The following is a 17,307-nucleotide window of genomic DNA, read 5'->3' on the forward strand; positions in this document are numbered from 1 at the left end:
CCCCTGGAGAAATGTGGGGCTGGGGGAGCTGAGCCAGCAGCCCCCAGCCTGCTTTTCATGGCACAGCCACCCCTCAGCAGTGAATTCCTCCTCCCTTCCCTGGCAGGAGAAGGGAATGGATGCTGAAAGTTCCTTAACTGGCAGTTAAAAAAAGGTCACATCAGAACTGAGGGATCAATTTGTTCCTCAGCAGGGCCATCAGTTATGCATGAGGGCTCAGCACTCCTAATCTGGGACAGCTCACCCTGGAACAGGCAGTTTCAGCTGAAAAATGGACTTTTAGTGGGTTTATATTTGTTAGCACCGCGGGAGGGGGGGCGGTGGCTCTGCAGAGCCTCCCTGCTCTGCCCGCAGCCCTGCAGGGACCCGGAGGGACGGGGTGGCACCCGCGGGTTCCATCTGTCAGCACCCCAAAGGGATGCTCCAGGTGCTTCCCAGCCGAGGTGAGGGCAGCTGGGAGCTGCAGAGGGCTGAGCACGCAGGGCTGTGCTGGGCTCTTTACCTAAAAGGCAACTGCACAAACTCAGCTGCTCCCAGAGGGAAGCACTTTGTGACTCAGGAACGCTGCCAGTGAAGAGATTTGGGGTTTGATGTTCCTCTTTGTGCGCAGATGAGCCTGAAGCATTGACCTCCCCTCTTTTCCCCCTCCTCCCACCCTCACCTGGAGGCCAAAGCAGCCACACAGGGACAGGTCCTGCTCCCTCTGTGCATCCCACGGGGCCACATCCAGCCCCACTGCATTCCTCGGGAGCAGACCATGGCTCAGGGTCCAGCTGCAGCTCTCTCCCCACTTGGATGCCTCTGGAATCACCTCCCCAGGACGTTTCTGATCACATCCTGCCATGCATCAGGGACAGACAGAACTCAACCAGAGCCACAAAAGCTGCCACACATTAAAGGGAGCACAGTGAAAATTGAATGAAATCACCCAGCACAGAGGCTTCAAAAAATGGCAGAGTTTTTATTCCCCTCAGTACAGAGTATTCTTTACAGCGTCAGGTTTTCTTAAAAAAAGCACTCTAAACACACAAGGGTAGTGTTGTGCATTTCCAGGATCTGCTGCTGGAGTCTCTAGGAAAGGAGAAAGGTCAGAGAAACCTTCACACTCCATCCCACAGCTTCCTGGGGAGATCAGAGCTCCCTGGGCTGGGGCAAGGGGCTGCCTCCAGCACTGCTGGGCTGCTGCAGCAGGTTCCTGTCCCTGCCCTGTGCCTGCAGCACAGCTCTGCAGGTCCCTCCCATCCTGCTGCTGCACACAGGAGCTGCTTTAAACAGCCCAGAGCAGGACACACAGAGCACAGGTTCCATCAGAGCCGTGATGAGTCAGCTCCACAAGTCCTCAACACCTTCTCACACTCACACTTGGGGGGGAAAAAAAATATCTCCAATCTAAGTCAGTCACTCAGCTGCTTCCCAAGGAATTCTTACAGCTGACAGAGAGGGTTTTTTCCCTTCCTGCGAGCAGTTTTAGGGGAGTTCTAAAGAGCTATCTGGGGAATGAATTAGTGCTTCAAACCCAAGTTACAAATCTATAAAACAGATTAGTACACTTCACATAAGGCCACAAACACTGCGAGATGTCAGTGAGACTGTTTAGGATCATTAAACTTAATCTTTTGATTAGCATAAACTTTATACCTGCATTGCTGATTTTCAGTTCCAGGGGTAGATGGAGCTTCCTGAGCCCCCTGGGAGCTGTGGCTGTCAGGGAGAAGGGGTGGGAGCACCACTGGGAGGGGCACCTGATGCTAATTGGACAGCCAGGTATTGCTCCTGCTGATCCAACTCCACAGAATGAGCAACAACCACGTGGCTTTGAGGCAGGAACAAGTCCTGGGCAGGAAAACCCACAGGGCCAAGCTGGGAACACGGATCTGTGGTGCTGCTGGGCCTCCCAAGCTGCCCTTTCCAAGAGATTTTAACCAAACAAATCCTTCCTCCCTGGTGGTTTTGCTTTTAAAGCCAACGGAGCTTTAGGATCTCGAGTCGGTCAGAGGTGAGGGGTCAGCTTTGAGCTGCAGCATTGCCAGGGTGGGTTCTTTTTGGGTAAATAGCTTCTGAGGAGAAGTTCCAGGCACTGCTTACCTTGACAATTCGGACCATCGCTTTCAGTTCGAGTTTTAAAGTGCAAAACTTGGCAGAGTCTTTGGGTTAAAAAGCGTCAATTCCCACGTGGAGAGCCGGGAGCCGCGGGGTGACTGACAGCTGTGAGAGTGCCACAGACACTCACACAAAAGCTCCAGCTCTGCTCCCTCTCTGATTTCACATTGCCAGCAGCTGCTGCAAACCCTCTCCCTGGCCAGGCAGGTGATGTGTTGTTCCCGAATCCGTGGATTAGAAACACTCAGAGCTGCGTTTGCCTCCCCCCTTTGCTGGGGGCTGCTCACAGAGGGGCTTTGGTGGTGCCCAGGCTGTTTGCAGGCAGGGACAGGCACTGCTGCAGATGCTCTCCACACCTCCCAGGAACACCTGTAAACTGTGAATAAATACCTCCAAGAGCATCTCGTGGTTTAGATAAAAGCAAGGTACAAAAATCCGCGTTAGGTTTCTGAAGCTTTGGTCTAAACTGGGCTGTGACATCCTCTGAGCTGCTGGAGAGCCCTGCGAAGGTTCCCCGGCTACAGCACCCGGAACAGCACGATCCAGGCCACAGGCTCCGAGTGGTTTTCCTCTCTTGGATGCCTCTGCCCTCAGAACATGAACAGATCGTCCTTCTCTGCCGTGCCGGGGTCGATTTTGTTCCAGTCCACAGGGGACAGAGTCTCTGCACTCTGGATGTCCTGAGCCGTCAGCCCCGTGTCCAGCACCTGCGGGTTCGTCCTCGACTGGGCCAGTCTGAGGGGGCACAAAAGCACAGAGTGAAACACAAACCCGGGTGGTTTCGTGCCTGCTGCACCCCCAGCACTGCAGCTCCGTGTTTCAACACCCTCCAGCAGAATGGAAACTCTCAGGAGGGGGGAGCTGGCACAGAACATTCGCAGCACTCTCAAGTCTGTTGCAGCTTTGCTGCTGGCTTCTCTCAACAATTCCCCTGCAGGCATCCCGGGAATTTGCAGGCTGGACATCCCACAGATTACTGGCCTGGCAGAGCAGCGTTCTCCTCCCCGGAGCCACCCCTGGGCTCTGCTCTCTGCTCCCCAGAGGAGCAGTGCCTCAGCCCTGCCCCAGCAGCAGCTCCCTGGCTCGGGACTCCGAGGGCTCAGCTGATGTTTACCAGCCCCAGGAGCAGCTGGGAGAGCTTCTCAGCCCAGATGTTTCACAAAACCTAAGAAGCCCCAGTTTGTTGTTGTGTGATTTAAATCCCCCCCTGTGAAAATACTGCAGCACGGGGGCTGGGGGTTAACTCAGCCATCTGGGGGTTCATCCAGGGGGAGGCACAACGTCCCAAGAAGCCTGAGATGAAGCCCTGATTTTTAATAAAGAAGGACAATGTGCAGCTGCGATGATGTGGCAGGAATGGTTTTGGGAGCGCCAGAGGATGAGCAGCCCAAACTCTGAGTCACCAGAGGGCCGAGGGTGATGTGACAGCTCAGCATCCAGCAACGCAGAACAAACCCCAAAAACAACCCCATCTGCTGCACCCCGTGGGGTGAGGAAAACAGAGAGTCCAGGACATCCATCAGCCCCGTTATCAGCCACAGCCTGGGACGAGGCTGCCGGGGAAGGGGAAGCTGTAAATCATCCCTGAGAGCCAAATGAGACCCCAAGGGCTGAGCAGGAACTGCTGCAAACCCTTCTCTGCCTCACTCCCTCCTCTAGCACCTCCCAGCCCGAGGGGCAGGAAGAGGAGGAGGAAGAGGAGGATGGGACCCACATAAACTCCACCAACCCCACAGGACAGGCAGGAAAACCCACCTGAAAGGAAACGGGTTTGTTTGGCTTTGCTGGATGGCTCAGCAGGCACGGGCTCCACTCCTTAATTTGGAGTGGAAAGAGGAATAAACCCCACGGACTGAGGGCTGTTTGACTGAGGGCTGAGTTTGTGGGCTGAGGAAGAGCAAAGCCCCCAGTGCCAGAAGCTGGCACCAGCAGCCTGAAAAAGCCTCGGCAAGTGGGAGCAGACACACCAACTGCTCGGGGAATTAAATTCCCTACCACACACAGCCTCTCTCCATCCTTAAAAGGTTGTCAAAATATTTGGCTGATCAGGCAGCCTTAAAGCCTATCTTTCAATTACCAGCTGAGGCACTGATGGAGCAGCTGCCTAGGTCAGATCACGGCCCTGATTAGATTAAGGAGCATTATTAAAAGCCAGTCCCCAGTCAAGTCTCTGGGGCTGCTCCCCAGTGCTGAACTCGTGAAGGGAGTGATGAGAATTACCTTGAAAACGCCTCGTCGAGCCCATCATCCATTTCCTTTGTTAAGAGATAAAAAGAGAGACAAGTAGTTGCTAAGAGAACTGCACAAAAGTGTATTTAGAGATCTGGCTCTGCACTCGAGCAAGGCAGACAAAAAATATCTGTGTCTGTTGGCTTCAGAGTGCCTCAGTCACCTCCTCTGCAATCTGCCTCCTCTCCTCTGCCCAAGCTCCAGGGGAAAAGGTGAACTCCTGGTGGTCCCGGGGCTTGGTCCTTTCCCTCCATCCCCAAACAGGCTGATCCTGCCCCCAGACCCACCCCACGAGTGGAGCACAGGGATTAACCCACCCCTCACTCTCCCAGCTCCGCAGTTTCTGCCACGAGGAGGGACCTGGACAGAGCTCCAGGAGTCCCTTGGGGCTTTTCTGGATCAGCATCACGGAGAGCAGCTCTGCACTGGCACAGGGGGGGACATGAAAAGCAGCTCTGGGAGCCTTTATCTCTGCTCTGCTGCCAGGGTTTCCCAGGGAAAGCACTGGAGCTGCTCGGGAGGAAGGTTTTCCCTGCTCGGTGCGAGGGCTTTGCTACGGACAGACCGGGCTGTTCCCCAAATCCTGTGAGGCACTTACAGACTTAATGCAATTAATAAGTGAAGTATGAAAGCTCTGTAAGCAGGCAGGGATTGGAGATTGCTGATAAGCCTCCAGGATTTGATTCGGGCTTAGAGCTGATCTTCAGGTTTAACCTGGAAAGCCTCAGGCCCGCCAGGCTCGAGGAATGGGCTCCAGGCAAAGGCACTTATCCTGCAATTCCCCAAAATCCAGCAGGCACGGGGTCTGTGGCAGGGATGAGACCCCAGGTCAAGTGGGGCTTCAAGGGTCAGCCCCAGCCTGGTTGGGGATCAGAGAATCCCAGGATGATCTGATGGGAAGGGACCTTAAATCCCATCCCATTCCCACTCCTGCCATAGGCAGGGACACCTCCACTGTCCCAGGCTGCTCCAACCTGGCCCTGGGCACTGCCAGGGATCCAGGGGCAGCCACAGCTGCTCTGGGCACCCTGTGCAGGGCCTGCCCACCCTCTCAGGGAGGAATTCCTTCCCAATATCCCATATAACCCCACCCTCCTCCAGTCTGAAGGGGACAATGGAGCACTGGGGCATGGAGAGGCTCCCTGATGGATGCACACCCAGGGCTGCCCCATCACTTTTCTATCAGAGATCCACGAAACAATTACAGCCAGAGGACTGAGGGCATTTCCAAGAAGCCATCCAAGCTCCCACAGCCATGAACAGGAGCAGGGAGAAGTCAGAGTAATAATGAACATAAATATAACCTGGTTTTAGTGAGCAGTAAACAAAAGCCATCAATGTCCTGATTCCTGCCCCTGCACAGAGCACTTGGGTGGTCTCTCAGGTAAGTGACAAACCCCTGAGAAATGCTGCTCCAGAACAGGGAATATTCAAGGACCTGGCAGCAGCGTTCCTCACGGGCCTTTGTGTCCTGCTCATTTCCTCCTCACACCTAAAAAGGGCAGCAGGCGCTGAACACTCGGCGATCCTTCCCGGCTGTGGGCATCTCCAAAACCTCTCTGAGCAGCTCAGCCACCCCACAGCTCTGGGTTTATCCCAGGAAAAGCCCCGGGATGGGAGCTGGAGCACTCCTGGCTGTCCCTTACCCACACCACGTTGTTGTTGACCGAGGGGCTGGGCCCGAAGCTGCTGTTGTCCAGCTGTGGGGACTCTGTGCTGCTGCCCAGGGGGGATCTGGCAGGGTCCTCAAAGTCCAGCAAGTTCCCTGTGGCTGCTGCTGTGGGCAGAGCAGAGAGGGAATGAGGGGAGAGGAGCAGAGACACAGCCAAACCTTCCTGCAGGAGCCGCTTCCCTTCAAGAGTGCAAGCAAAGGGCTGCACCGAATTCCTCCAGGATGGCCGCAAACCTGAGCACTGAGGAGCTGCACCCACCCCAGTGGAGGCTGTGGTTCATCCAGGGTGCCCAGGTCAGGCACCTGAGGAGCTCCCAGGGGGGATGCAGCCCTTGGGAAGGCTCCTGGGTGCCCACTGATGCTGAGGATGAGCCCCAGGCCGTCCCATTCCCAGGTGGGAAGAGCCCCTGGGCAACATCCTCAGCTCAGCCCACAACACTTTACAAAGGTATTTTATAGGACTGAGGGCAAATCCTGCTCTGGGGGAAGTTCAGACCTTGGGAAGCCTCCAACCCTCCCCAGCACCCTGCACTGGGGTGGATGCAGGAGCATCCCAGCTCTGCAGCATCCCCCAGGGAGAGGCTGGAGCCCATTCCTACATCCACGGCAGCCCCAGGCTGGATTATCCCAATGTGCCACCCTTTGGGAGAGATTCCTCCAGTCCTGAGCCTTCCCAGGAAGAAGCAGGATGTGCCAGCCTGGAAGCAAGCCCAGTTCAATGCTATTTTTCACCGTGCCAAATCCTCTTATCTCCGTGGCCAGCAGGGAGGAGGGATTAGCCTTTTGTCCCACTTCTCCCTGCCCTGCCCTTCGGAGGCAGCAGAGGACCCAGGGCCAGGCCCCAAATCCTGAGGAGATTTACTATGTAATTGTTTTATTTCACACACCTCCCCTCCCTCAGGGGAGTGTCTGGGGTCTGACACAACCCCAAACCCGAGCTCGGGTGTGCAGATCCAGGCTGAGCTCATAAGGGTCACAGCCAATTTGCCTGGGGCAGGATTTGGGGTGGCAGCAGGAGATGTTTAAGGGGGAGAAGGAAGCACTCAGCTGGCAGCCAAGAACCCTGAAGTGCTGCTCCTCCTGGCCTTCAGAGCCCTCCCAGGAGCTTGCCCTGCTCAGGGAAAATCCTTCAGGCTGTTCCCTGCCCTGTTTGGGGGAATCCCCCATCCCTGTTTGGGGGAATCCCCCATCCCTCAGGCTGTTCCCATCCCTGTTTGGGGGAATCCCCCATCCCTCAGGCTGTCCCCATCCCCCAGCACAGCTCTGCTCTGGTGGCTCACGTGTGACAGGACTGGCAGGAGCTTCTGATCCGGGGTTGCTCGTCCCTTCTGCTTCCAGGATGGACCTTTCCCGCTTCTCCTTCTCTGCAAAAGAAGGAAACCCCATCACTGCCTGCCAGCTTTTAGGGAGGAGGGATGGGGACAGCTTGGCCAGGCCACCTCTGGGTGCTTTTATCATCTCATGGAAGATGAAAGCAAAAATCCCAGCAGTGCCAGGGCTCTGAGGCACCTGAGGCCCTTCAGCAGGAAAGGAGCACAGCCAAAAGCTGGCTGGATTTACAGGGCTGTCAGAGAAACCTGGACATTTGGGAGGCGAGGGGAAAAGGCACTTGAAAGCTGGAAAGACACCAGAGCCACCCCCTGAACTTCCACGTGAAGAGGGGACAGAGCTCACCTTCCTTTGCTGCCTGCCAGAACTCGAAGGCGATTTTGAAGGCCTGAGCCACGGTGAGGGTGACAGCCTGAGCCTGCAAGGGACAGAGAGGCAGGACATTGCTGGGGCAGGCAGGGACTGCCATCACTGGCTTTGCAGAGTGGTGTTAACCTGGATCTGAGCAGTCCCTGCTCCTGCCGGGCTGGGAGAGCCATCAAACATTGATGGGAGCAGAGGCTCGCTCTGTGTAGGACATGCAGCTCGTTGTAGACACGTCCCCAGGTGCCAGGGAAGGAGGGGGAGGCAGGGACAGGGCTGTCACAGGGATGTCACAGGGATGGAGCTGATGGATGGGGAGGAGCAGCTGCTCCTCAGGGGGCTCTCCCTGCTCCCCACCCCTCAGCGTGACCCAAACCCAGCCCCGGGCTGGTTCTGCTGCAGCTGCCGTGGAGAACCCCCAGAACCACCACCATCTCTCAGGGATCAGCCCCTGAGAGAGCTCAGGAAGGACATCCCAGCACGGCCACGGGCTCCAGGATGCTCCAAGTGTGGGTCTGTCCCGTGCCAGCCTGGCTGTGGCAGCAGCAGGGACACCCTCCCTGCCAGCCCTCCCTGAGCTGCAGCAGCGCCAAAGCTGCTCCAGCTGCCGCAGGTGTAGCCACAGTGACAGAAATGCCACTTCCACGAGGAGCAGGCAGAGCTCAGGAGCAGCTCCAGCACCTGGAGGGAACGGGGAATGCTCCCAGCACTGCCCGAGCCTCGGGGCTGAGTTTGTTTTACCAAGCTGTGAATGAGCCGGGGTGGAACCTGCACCCCTGGCAGCTCCTGGGGGGGGGGGGGGGCACACACAGGGTACAGCCAAAAAAAGCCCAGAAAAAACCCCAAAACCCAGGCAGGGGGTTGAGGAGACCCCCAAAGCCATCAGTGCCAATTAAGGCTGGGAAGCAGCAGAGCTCATTTGAATGTCGGAGCTATTTACATCCTTGATGGAAGTGCAAATGCTTTATGGCAAAAAACCCCTTAAATATGGTAATTAAGTATGAAACTCCTCACAGCTGTTTACAATTTAAGCTGTCACATCTGAATCAAGTTTAATAGACCCAGCTACCGTTGAGAATTACCCAGGAACTAAAAATATGGACTAATTATATGCCAGTGACTGGGAGCTGTGGTGCATCCAGGGACCCTGCCCTGGGGAGGGCTGGCTCCCAGGCTGGGAGCAGGGATCACCTCACCAGTAGGACGTTCCTGTGTTTTATAGACCAGGAAAAAGGAAATTATTCCCAGTTTTGTGCCGCAAAAGGCTTTTGGAGAACTTTATTTGGCAGGGGACGCACTGAGCTGATGTAGCACTGAGATAATTCTTTTAGCAGCAGGAAGATTTAAATTTTAATTTGCAGAGCGAGGCTTATCTTGGCCGTGCAAGGACGGGAGCACACGCCGTGGAATGGAGAGACAACTTGTAGCTCCCATTATTCTCTCCAAGGAAAAAAAAAACGAGCTGGGAGAGGCACAGAATATTAACAGAGCCCTGGTGGCCGAGCTCCAGGCACGGGGATGCTGCTGAGGACCACGCTGGGATGCACAGGGCAGGAACAGAGGGGATCTGGGACACCCCATTCCCCACCGGGGCCCTGCAAGAGGCACCAGGGGAAGGATTTCTGGGGCAGAAGGGTCTGACCTGTCCTTCCTCTCCCCTAAAGCCCCTTCCTGGCACAGGGAGGGGGCTCAGTCCCAGCTCTGGCTCTACCAGAGACCCCCCAGGGCTCTCCTTGCCCCACTCCCCTCTCTTTTCACCAGGTCCCTGCCCATCCTGGAGCACTGAACCAGCAGGAAGAAATCCCAGGAGGGTTCAAAGCAAGATCCAGACTCTTCCCACACCCAGGTCTCTGCCCCAAGCCCCATCCCCTGCACACAGCGGGGTCTCCCCTGGGGAGGACACGGCCCCAGCTACAAAGATGCCACTAAAAATTGTCCACGGAGCCTCCAGGGCAGGGCAGGGCCAGGATCCAGGGCAGGGAGCCCGGAGCTGCTGGCTGGGTGCCCCCAGCGGGGTCCCCTGGGCACCTCCTGCCAAAGCCTCTCTGCTCGCCGGGCTCGGGAGCTCCAGCAGCACAGGGAGGGGGATGTGGGGCAGGGCAGGGCCCCAGCAGCCAGGACTGCAGCTGGGATGGGGCTTTCAGGTGCTGGGGCAGGGTCAGCTCCTCTCAGCCTCACCCCAGGGAGGCTTTCCCAGCCAAGACAAGGGGCTGGATCCAGCCTGGATGAGCTGCAGGGTAACAGCAGCAGGAGGGACACTGGGAGCTCTCCCTGGGCTCTCTGCCTGAGCCCTGATCTCAGCCCTGCAGCCCCTCTCTGCCTCCTCCTCCTCCTCCTCCTCCTCTCATCCACCCCCGCCGGCTCCTCTGCACTGACCATTTTCCGCTTGGTGCACAGGAAGGCGTGGCACTCCAGGTTCTCATTGAGCTGGTTCTGGGCAATGTAGGCAAACACTTTATCGTGGGTCTTGTCTGCCGTGCAGTAGGAAATCCTGAAAGACACAACGAGGGCTCTGAGCTCCGGGGAGAGGCTCCAAAGCCTCCTGGGGGCTGCCAGCAGGAGCCTGCCCAGCTCCAGGGCCATGCAGGGAGCACAGGGATGTCACCAGGCTTGGGGACAACTTCCCAGAGTGGAGGAGCTGATGCCAGGGGCTGGGCAGTAAGAGAAGCCAGGGTGAGATCCATGGGCACCACAAGGAGAGGTGGGAGAGAAGAGAAGAGGAGAAGGAAGAGCCTTGTGGGAAAGGACAGGTTGGAGAAGGGAAAGATCCCAGCAGAGCAGCACCTCACAAGTGCTCTGCCTTCAGAAGAGAGACTCGCTCAGAAGGTTTTCCTTGGAGGATAAGGAAGGAGGAGGGAGCTGCTCTCAGCCTAGGAGGTCATCTTCAGGCTCAGAGCAGGGAGAGAAGTTGATGCAGGGGTGCCCAGGAAAGGCTGAGTTCAGGCTCTGGGAGCTGCAGCATGCACGGGATGCCCCGAGCTCAGGGAACGTGGGAGGGAGGCTCAGCCTCCTCACTGAGCATCCCCAGGGTCTCCGGGTCTCTCCCAGCCCCTGGGCAGGGCAGAGATGACTCTGGAATGACAAACCAGAAGAGCAACAGGCTGAGAAGATTGGGGAGCTGAGGCTCTGCCTGAGGGCTCAGCTCCCTTCTGTGGCTCCCTCAGCATCATCCCCAGCAGGACTGAGCACAGGTTTAGTGCAAGGTGGGAAGGGCTGGCAGCCAGCAAAGCCTCTGCCCTGATCAAAGAGGGGTAAAGAAAGAGAAAACCCCAGGGAAAAGAGGGGGAAAAGTTCGGTGGAAGTTCCTCCATGGCCCCACGTTGCCCCTTCAGCTCCTGCTGTCCCCGAGAGCTGCAGGGAGGGGACTGGAAGGTCCCAGCTCCCAGCAGATGCCGGGGTTCCAAAAAAGCCACATTCAAACTTCATTTACAGCATGTTAGTTTGTTCATGTGAGGCTGCCTCTGCCCAGTGGCCCATATTCTGTTTCCCAGAGCTGAGCTGAGCTCTGGATTCATTAAAGAGGCGCTGGGGAGTTCACTCCTTTCTCCCACTTCTCCCAAAACCTCCCGGTCACGCTGACAATTGTGCCAAAGCCATGGCAGGTCACTGTGCTGCACGTGGCCCCTCCAGCACCCCCAGGTCAATGCTGGATGGGAACGAATTCCCTGGCATGGGATGAGTCACCCCAGCCCTGACACCAGCCCCAGCTCAGGGATGCTCTGACACCCTCTGCACCCCAGCCTTGCTGGACCCTCACTGCACCAGCCCTAAATTTACCTCAATTCATCACCCACCTTCCTTCCCACCCCTCTGCTGCGCACCCAGGGGGGCACTGGGGCAGCCTTGGGGCACAGAGCCAGGAGAGCAGCCCCAAACCCACCTGTAAATGGAGATGTTCTCGATGAGCTCGTTGGTGCTGCTGTCGTTCAGGACGATCCCTCGGGGCGACACCTTCAGAGTCACCTTCTGCAGTTTCTTCCCACTTGCTTTTGCCTTTTGGAGGAAAAGAGGGAGGGGAAGGCCCAGGCTTTTAAGGCTGGCACATCCAGAGGTGTGTGAGCAGACCCTGGGGATGCACACTGGCATCACTGCTTCTGCTGCCAGATTTGTGCTGGCACTCACCAGGCAGGGACACACACCCCACCCACCCCACAGGCCCAGCACCTCCGAAGGGATGTCCCCAGGGCCACCAGCACCAACTGGGGGCTGCTGTGGCCGAGTTCTGCTGAAACCCTGCGAGTTTTGCTTTTGGACAAAGGGGCCATCAGCACGGCCACAGGAGCTGTGCTGGGAGCAGGATGGACCTGGCCAACGTGGGCTCCCAGGCTGTGCTGCCAAACCCCACTCCAGGGGCAAAGCACCCCCTGCACCAAGCTCAGGACACTGATTAAAACCAGAATTTTATGGGCCACGTTCTCTTATTCACTGGCCTGGTGCTTCCAGCCTGCAGCTCACACTCAGCTCGCTGCCCAGCTTCCTTCCAAAAGAAATAATCCAGCCAGTTCCAGGCTGGAATCCTCAGCCCCACTCCCTGGGGACTTCAAAGCCATGCCCAAAGCGGTCCTGCCCCTCTGAGGCTGCCCCAGCCCCGAGGCTTTATTCGAGGGCTCCATTCCCAGTCGATCAGAGCAGATGGAAGGGCTCTGCCAGCAGCTCCCATTCCATGGAGCGATTCCCTCCTTCCCTGGCCCAGCTCAGCACGTGCCAGGAGAGGATCCAGCGCTCCCCACCCCATTGAGCTTTACAAGGCTGAAGGGCTCAGCTGGGGCTCTGCCTCATTCACTTTTACGAGGGCTTAAAGAAGTGTTAATTTTACCCGGAGCCTGCTGAGACGGGGAGGCTCCAAGCTGGAGGAGGGCTGGGAACCAGGGGAATGGCTGGAAATGGGCTGGAGGAGGGCTGGGAACCAGGGGGATGGCTGGAAATCCGTCCCTCTGAGGTTACAGTGGGACAGTGGCTGTGCTGGCTGGGAACTGGAGCAAGCTGTCCCACTCCCTTCCCACCTTAACCCTCCAAATCCTGGGAAGGGAAGCCCAGAACGGTGCTGGCCACGCTCCAAACGCTGTCCCTGCCTTGCTGAGGGGACCCAGCCCCGGGGCAGGCTGACTGCAGCAGGTCAGTGCCTCCTCACACACCCAGGGTCACCCGGGCTTATCACGGGGAGCCAGAGCTCAGCCACGCACCAGCTTTCCCCAGCGTGCCCCATGCCAGAGCCTGGGCTGATCCCGAGGGCTTCCCAGTGCCTGGAAGTGTCTGCAGTTCCACCTACACCTCTGCAGGGGCTGGAGCTGCAACCCCAAACCCTCTGGAGCTGCAATCCTGAGCCCCCCCCAGTCCCAGCTACAGCTCTGAAACTGTTCCCAGTGAGACTCCCCAGAAGAGCAGGGCCACTCAGGGACACTCACGGTGGCCACGATCCTTTTGACAGCGGCTGCAGAGAGCTCCTCTCCCTTGGGCTGCTCCACCAGGGTCATGCCCATGTACTTGAGGCTGAAGAGCATCCCCTCCAGCAGCGTCTCCCGCGTGTCCGTCCAGTTCTCGGGCAGCTCTGCAGACACAAGGGAGGCTCTTGGGCTCACACACACACACACAGGAACATCCCTGAGGGTTCAGCTGCTGCCCCGTGCTGGGAGCTTGGAGGAGGAGATGGGGCTGTGAGAGGAGGCAGCAGCACTTCAGCCACGAGGTGTTCCCGTGGGAGCCTCCCTGCAGCCCCTGCAGCCCTCCAAGGCAGCGGAAACAAATCCCAAAACGTTTTCCACGAGCCACAACGAACAGCAGCAACCCTTTAGGAGCCACCTGGGAGCACCCAGGCCCACGGCAGAACCCCATTGACCCTACAAAGCATCACCTACACAAGGAGGGTAAGATGGGATTTGCTGCTAAGCCCGGGCAGGCGAGGAGCTGTGACCTGGCAAATCAGTCACCTACAGCCCTGAGGAGCCCCTCACGAGCAGAGGTCTCTGCTCTCCCCCTGCAAACCACCACTGGCCTCTGCCCTGAAGTGCTGGGGGCGTTGGAATGAGGGTTCTAAATACAGGGACACGTGTGGGGCCAAGGTGGAAGTCAGGTGGGAGTTCCTGAAATTCCACTGCAGGAGCCAACTCCCAGACACGGGGCTGGCACCCCAGGATGTGCAGCTTGTGCTGAAGGAGGGCAAGAAACCACAGCCCTGGGGAAGGAGGGGAAACCACATCTGGGAGGGCTGGGGCTCCCAGAGACAAAACACAGCCCTGAGGCCTCCAGCAGGCCGTGGGGCCAAACTCCACAGCTCCCTGCACACCTGCAGGGCTGCGGGGATGCTGCGGACCTGGGCACGCCCCCGGAGCAACCCCGGGTGACTCAGGCTCCCTGCGGAGGCAGGATGAGAGATAAACCATAAAAACCCTGCCCCCACTCCCAGGCTGAGCCCTGGGACACGGCTCCGGCTGGAGAGGGGAGGGAGGGGTCCCCACGAAGGCGGGGTTCTCACCCAACACACCTGGAGAGGGCAGGAAACAGCCCAGGACAGGCGGGGTGCTCTGCTACCCTGGTGTCCCAGCTGGAAACGGAGGGTGCCGGGGGTGCCGCCTGTCCCCCCAGCCCTGGCTGAAGCCAGGTGTGGTTTGCGTGCCAAGGATGGGCACTGGTCCCAAATCCCTGAGCCCGGGGACCCACCCGATGCCACCTGCAGCGCCGGGACGGAAACGAAGCGGTTTGAAAGCAGCCACCGAGGTGCGCTCGGAGAGGAAGGGCACATGCTGCCCTCACCACCAGCACCCACGAACACCCCACAAAGGGCACGGGGAGGGGTTTGCAAGGTCACAGCGCCTCGAGGGACATCCCTGCCGGGCAAGGCCACGCGGGGCAGCCCCCAGAGCTGTCACACAGCCCCCCCGGCTGTCCCCAAGCCAGCCCCGTCCGTGCCCCGCTGCCGCTTATCCCTAATCCCAGGTGTAGCACGCCGGGTCCATCTCATCGGATCAGCGGCAGCCACAAGTTCGATGCCGCCTCGGGGGGCGCGGGGTGGCTCCCCTGGCCCGGGAGGGCGCCTGGCAGGGGCCGGGTGGCCGCTCGCCACGGGGCTATCGATCGTGTGACGAAGCCAGCAGCGGCACGAGGTCACAAAGTGCCCGCCGGGCTCAGGCTGGGGGACGGGGACACGGGGGCACCGCTCCAGCCACCCACCCAGCCCCGCTGCTGCCCGGGGAATGGGGTGCAAGGGAAGGGGTGCGCAACGCGGTGGCGCAAAACGTGCGGCAAAAAAGTGGGGCTAAAAGTGAAAGAAGAGCTGCGAGAGAGACCCAAAGTAAAGCAAAAAGGGAGTGCAGGGCGGTGGGAGGAAGAGGAGAGAGCGGACGGCGTAAAGCAGAGGGAAAAGAAGGTGCAAAGAGGGGGGGAAAGTGTGCGCGGGGCCCGGGGAGCGGAGAAAGGAGCGCGGGGTGCGGGACAGGGGGGTGCGGGGAGGGGAAAAGGGGCTCCGGCTCTCACTCTTGTGCCGCCCGCCGGCCCACGAGGGTTTGTGGACGCTGGGGCTCCTCAGCAGGGCCCGACCCGCGGACTTGAGCGCGTCCATCCCGGCCCGGCCCCGCCGCAAACTTTCCTGCGGCGCCAGCGCTGACCGCGTCCGGGGGCGGGGCCATGCAAATGAGGCGCTGACGTCAGCGCGCCACGCCCTGTGCCACGCCCACCCCCCGCCCGGGGACCCCAAAACTCCGCGGGGACACCGAGACCCGGCCACACCCGGGGGCTGTGAGTGCCCCCAAAATCGGGGGCTGCTTCTCCCCACTAGAGACACCCCCAGCCCCATACGGATCCCCCCTTTCCCAAGGGGGTCGCCACATTCCCCACTCAAATTCAGGGCAAGGGCTCCCCCTCCCCCCACTCGCCCCATGCTCAGGTGACCCCCAAAAAAGTTGTGTTTGCCCCATGAGGGGTTTGGTGCCCCCCAGCCTGGAAGGGGAAAACTCAGTGGGATGTTTGGATACCCTGTTTGATGAAGTTTAGCCTGAGCACGTCACCCCTGCGTGTCACCAACCGCTCCGAGCTCGGCCTGGACGTGATTGAATGGAAGATTAAGGCCCTCCCAGGCTTTCCCAAATTAAAGGGATAATAATGAGGAGGTTAAACCCCGTATTTGGGATTTGGAGAGTAATGCCTCCCAAAGCCTATTATTCACAGAAACATTTGTGTAATTGAAAATCCCCCTTTTAGTTTGATTTTACCATTCCCCTCTCAGTTTGTAGCTGGGAGCTGAGTGAGGGACGGGAGTCACACCTAGTTCCTCTCCCTGGGAGAATCCAGAAATCCCAGTCTAAACTGGGATGGAGCTGCTGGTCTGTCCCCATTTAGTGCCTGGTTTGAATATGAGCAGGTGAGGGTGAGCTGGGGACAGTGACCAATACTGGAAAGGAGAAACTTCCCGGAGCTCAGAGCATGCAAACACCAAAAATCCCAAAAAATCGCTGTGTCGGGAACACATTTCAGCACTTCCACAGATCCTGCTCCATCTCTGCTGACGGGAAGCTCCCTCTCAGACCTGGAGGCTGCAGGGGTTTAAGCCAAGCTCAAATGGTTGAGTAAATCCTGGATGAGCTCAGCTTCCCCCCAGCAGCCCTCACTGCACCACGGGTTTCACTTCCAGTACCTGGGAAGTTCAGGCCCACGGCAATTCCACCGGGCCACCATCCCAAAGGGCACAGAGCCTCACAATTCCTGCTGCCACCATCCTCTGGCTGACCTCTGCAGCTCCTTTTGGGGTGTCCCCCTGTTCCCCTGGCGTTTTATTGCAGAGCCTGAGAGCGCCGGGGCACTGCTGCCTCATCCAGCGGAGTTTTCCCACTGAATCCATCCAAGGCCTCGGACGTGGCCCCCTGGAAGACACCACCGGAGTGTAAAATATCCCTGCTGAGGGAAAAAACTGCAATTGCCGCCTCCCCCAGGAAGGCAGCTCAGCTCGAAACTGCTGCTCCACGCCCATTTCCCTGGGTGGGGATTCCAGGCTTTCCTCCGGGAGGAGAAATCCCGGGACAGGCGGGTCCTGAGGAGCAGGGAAGCAGAGGCAAATTTATTTATTTATTTTTATTTCATGGAGCGCTGAGCCTGCAGAGCAGCGATTTTTGGGGGAAAGCTCCTGGCTCTCTCTCCCTGGGTGAGCAGCACGGGGCTGACCCTCCTGCCACCCATCCGTGTCCCCTTTATTGTCCCCTCTCCGCATGGGCTCTCCTCCCAAGGTTATTTCCAGCTCTGGCAGCCTCACCAAAACGCAGGAGTTTGCAGCTCCAGTTGTGCAGCAGCTCCTCACCTCCAGCATCCCCTCTTCTATCCAGGAAACACCAAGAAATCCCGGCCAGTTCCTCCCCACAGCGGCGCTTGCAATGAAACAAATGCAGCTTTTCAGGGAAACTTCTGCTTTTCAGGGAAACTTCTGCAATGTTTCGCACTGCTGATGTGTTTTCCCAGCCCGTGGGGGCTGTCCCTGATTTTTTTTTTTTTTTTTGAGCGATCTTTAAAATGAACGTGCAGCCCTGGCTCCAGGGGCAGGAGGGTGGGTGCTCGTTTGCTCCCCGCTTTAATTAATGAAGTCAGCAAAGCCAGGCTGCCCCAGCCGGGGACATCCCCCCCTCCCCAGGCTT

General features: G+C 58.3%; 1 protein-coding gene across 2 annotated transcripts; it reads right to left on the reverse strand.

The window, feature by feature from the left end:
• Positions 1-941: 941 nt before the first annotated feature.
• On the reverse strand, positions 942-15,298 carry LDLRAP1 (low density lipoprotein receptor adaptor protein 1). Of its 2 annotated transcripts, none has more exons than XM_082296748.1 (9): positions 15,164-15,298; positions 13,099-13,241; positions 11,574-11,686; positions 10,070-10,184; positions 7,676-7,748; positions 7,282-7,365; positions 5,976-6,103; positions 4,321-4,355; positions 942-2,835 (listed from the first exon to the last, which is right to left on the reverse strand). In XM_082296748.1, exons 1-9 carry the CDS (start codon positions 15,246-15,248, stop codon positions 2,691-2,693), a joined length of 921 nt encoding a protein of 306 aa, XP_082152874.1. In that variant the 5' UTR covers positions 15,249-15,298; the 3' UTR covers positions 942-2,690. The 2 variants fall into 2 exon arrangements, with proteins under 2 accessions (XP_082152874.1, XP_082152873.1); XM_082296747.1 differs by having other exon boundaries at positions 5,976-6,106.
• Between the last annotated feature and the right edge of the window lie 2,009 nt (positions 15,299-17,307).

Source organism: Coloeus monedula, assembly GCF_965178545.1.
Source record: "Coloeus monedula genome assembly, chromosome: 24".
In the NCBI taxonomy this organism is placed as follows: Eukaryota; Metazoa; Chordata; class Aves; order Passeriformes; family Corvidae; genus Coloeus; species Coloeus monedula.

Excerpts from the sequence above, each read along its gene's own strand:
- LDLRAP1 (XM_082296747.1), bottom strand. The coding sequence starts at position 15,248 with ATGGACGCGCTCAAGTCCGCGGGTCGGGCCCTGCTGAGGAGCCCCAGC. Across the intron at positions 11,687-13,098 it reads TCAAAAGGATCGTGGCCACC|GCAAAAGCAAGTGGGAAGAA; the intron begins GTGAGTGTCCCT and ends TTCCTCCAAAAG. Across the intron at positions 7,749-10,069 it reads TGTGCACCAAGCGGAAAATG|GCTCAGGCTGTCACCCTCAC; the intron begins GTCAGTGCAGAG and ends TGTCCCTTGCAG.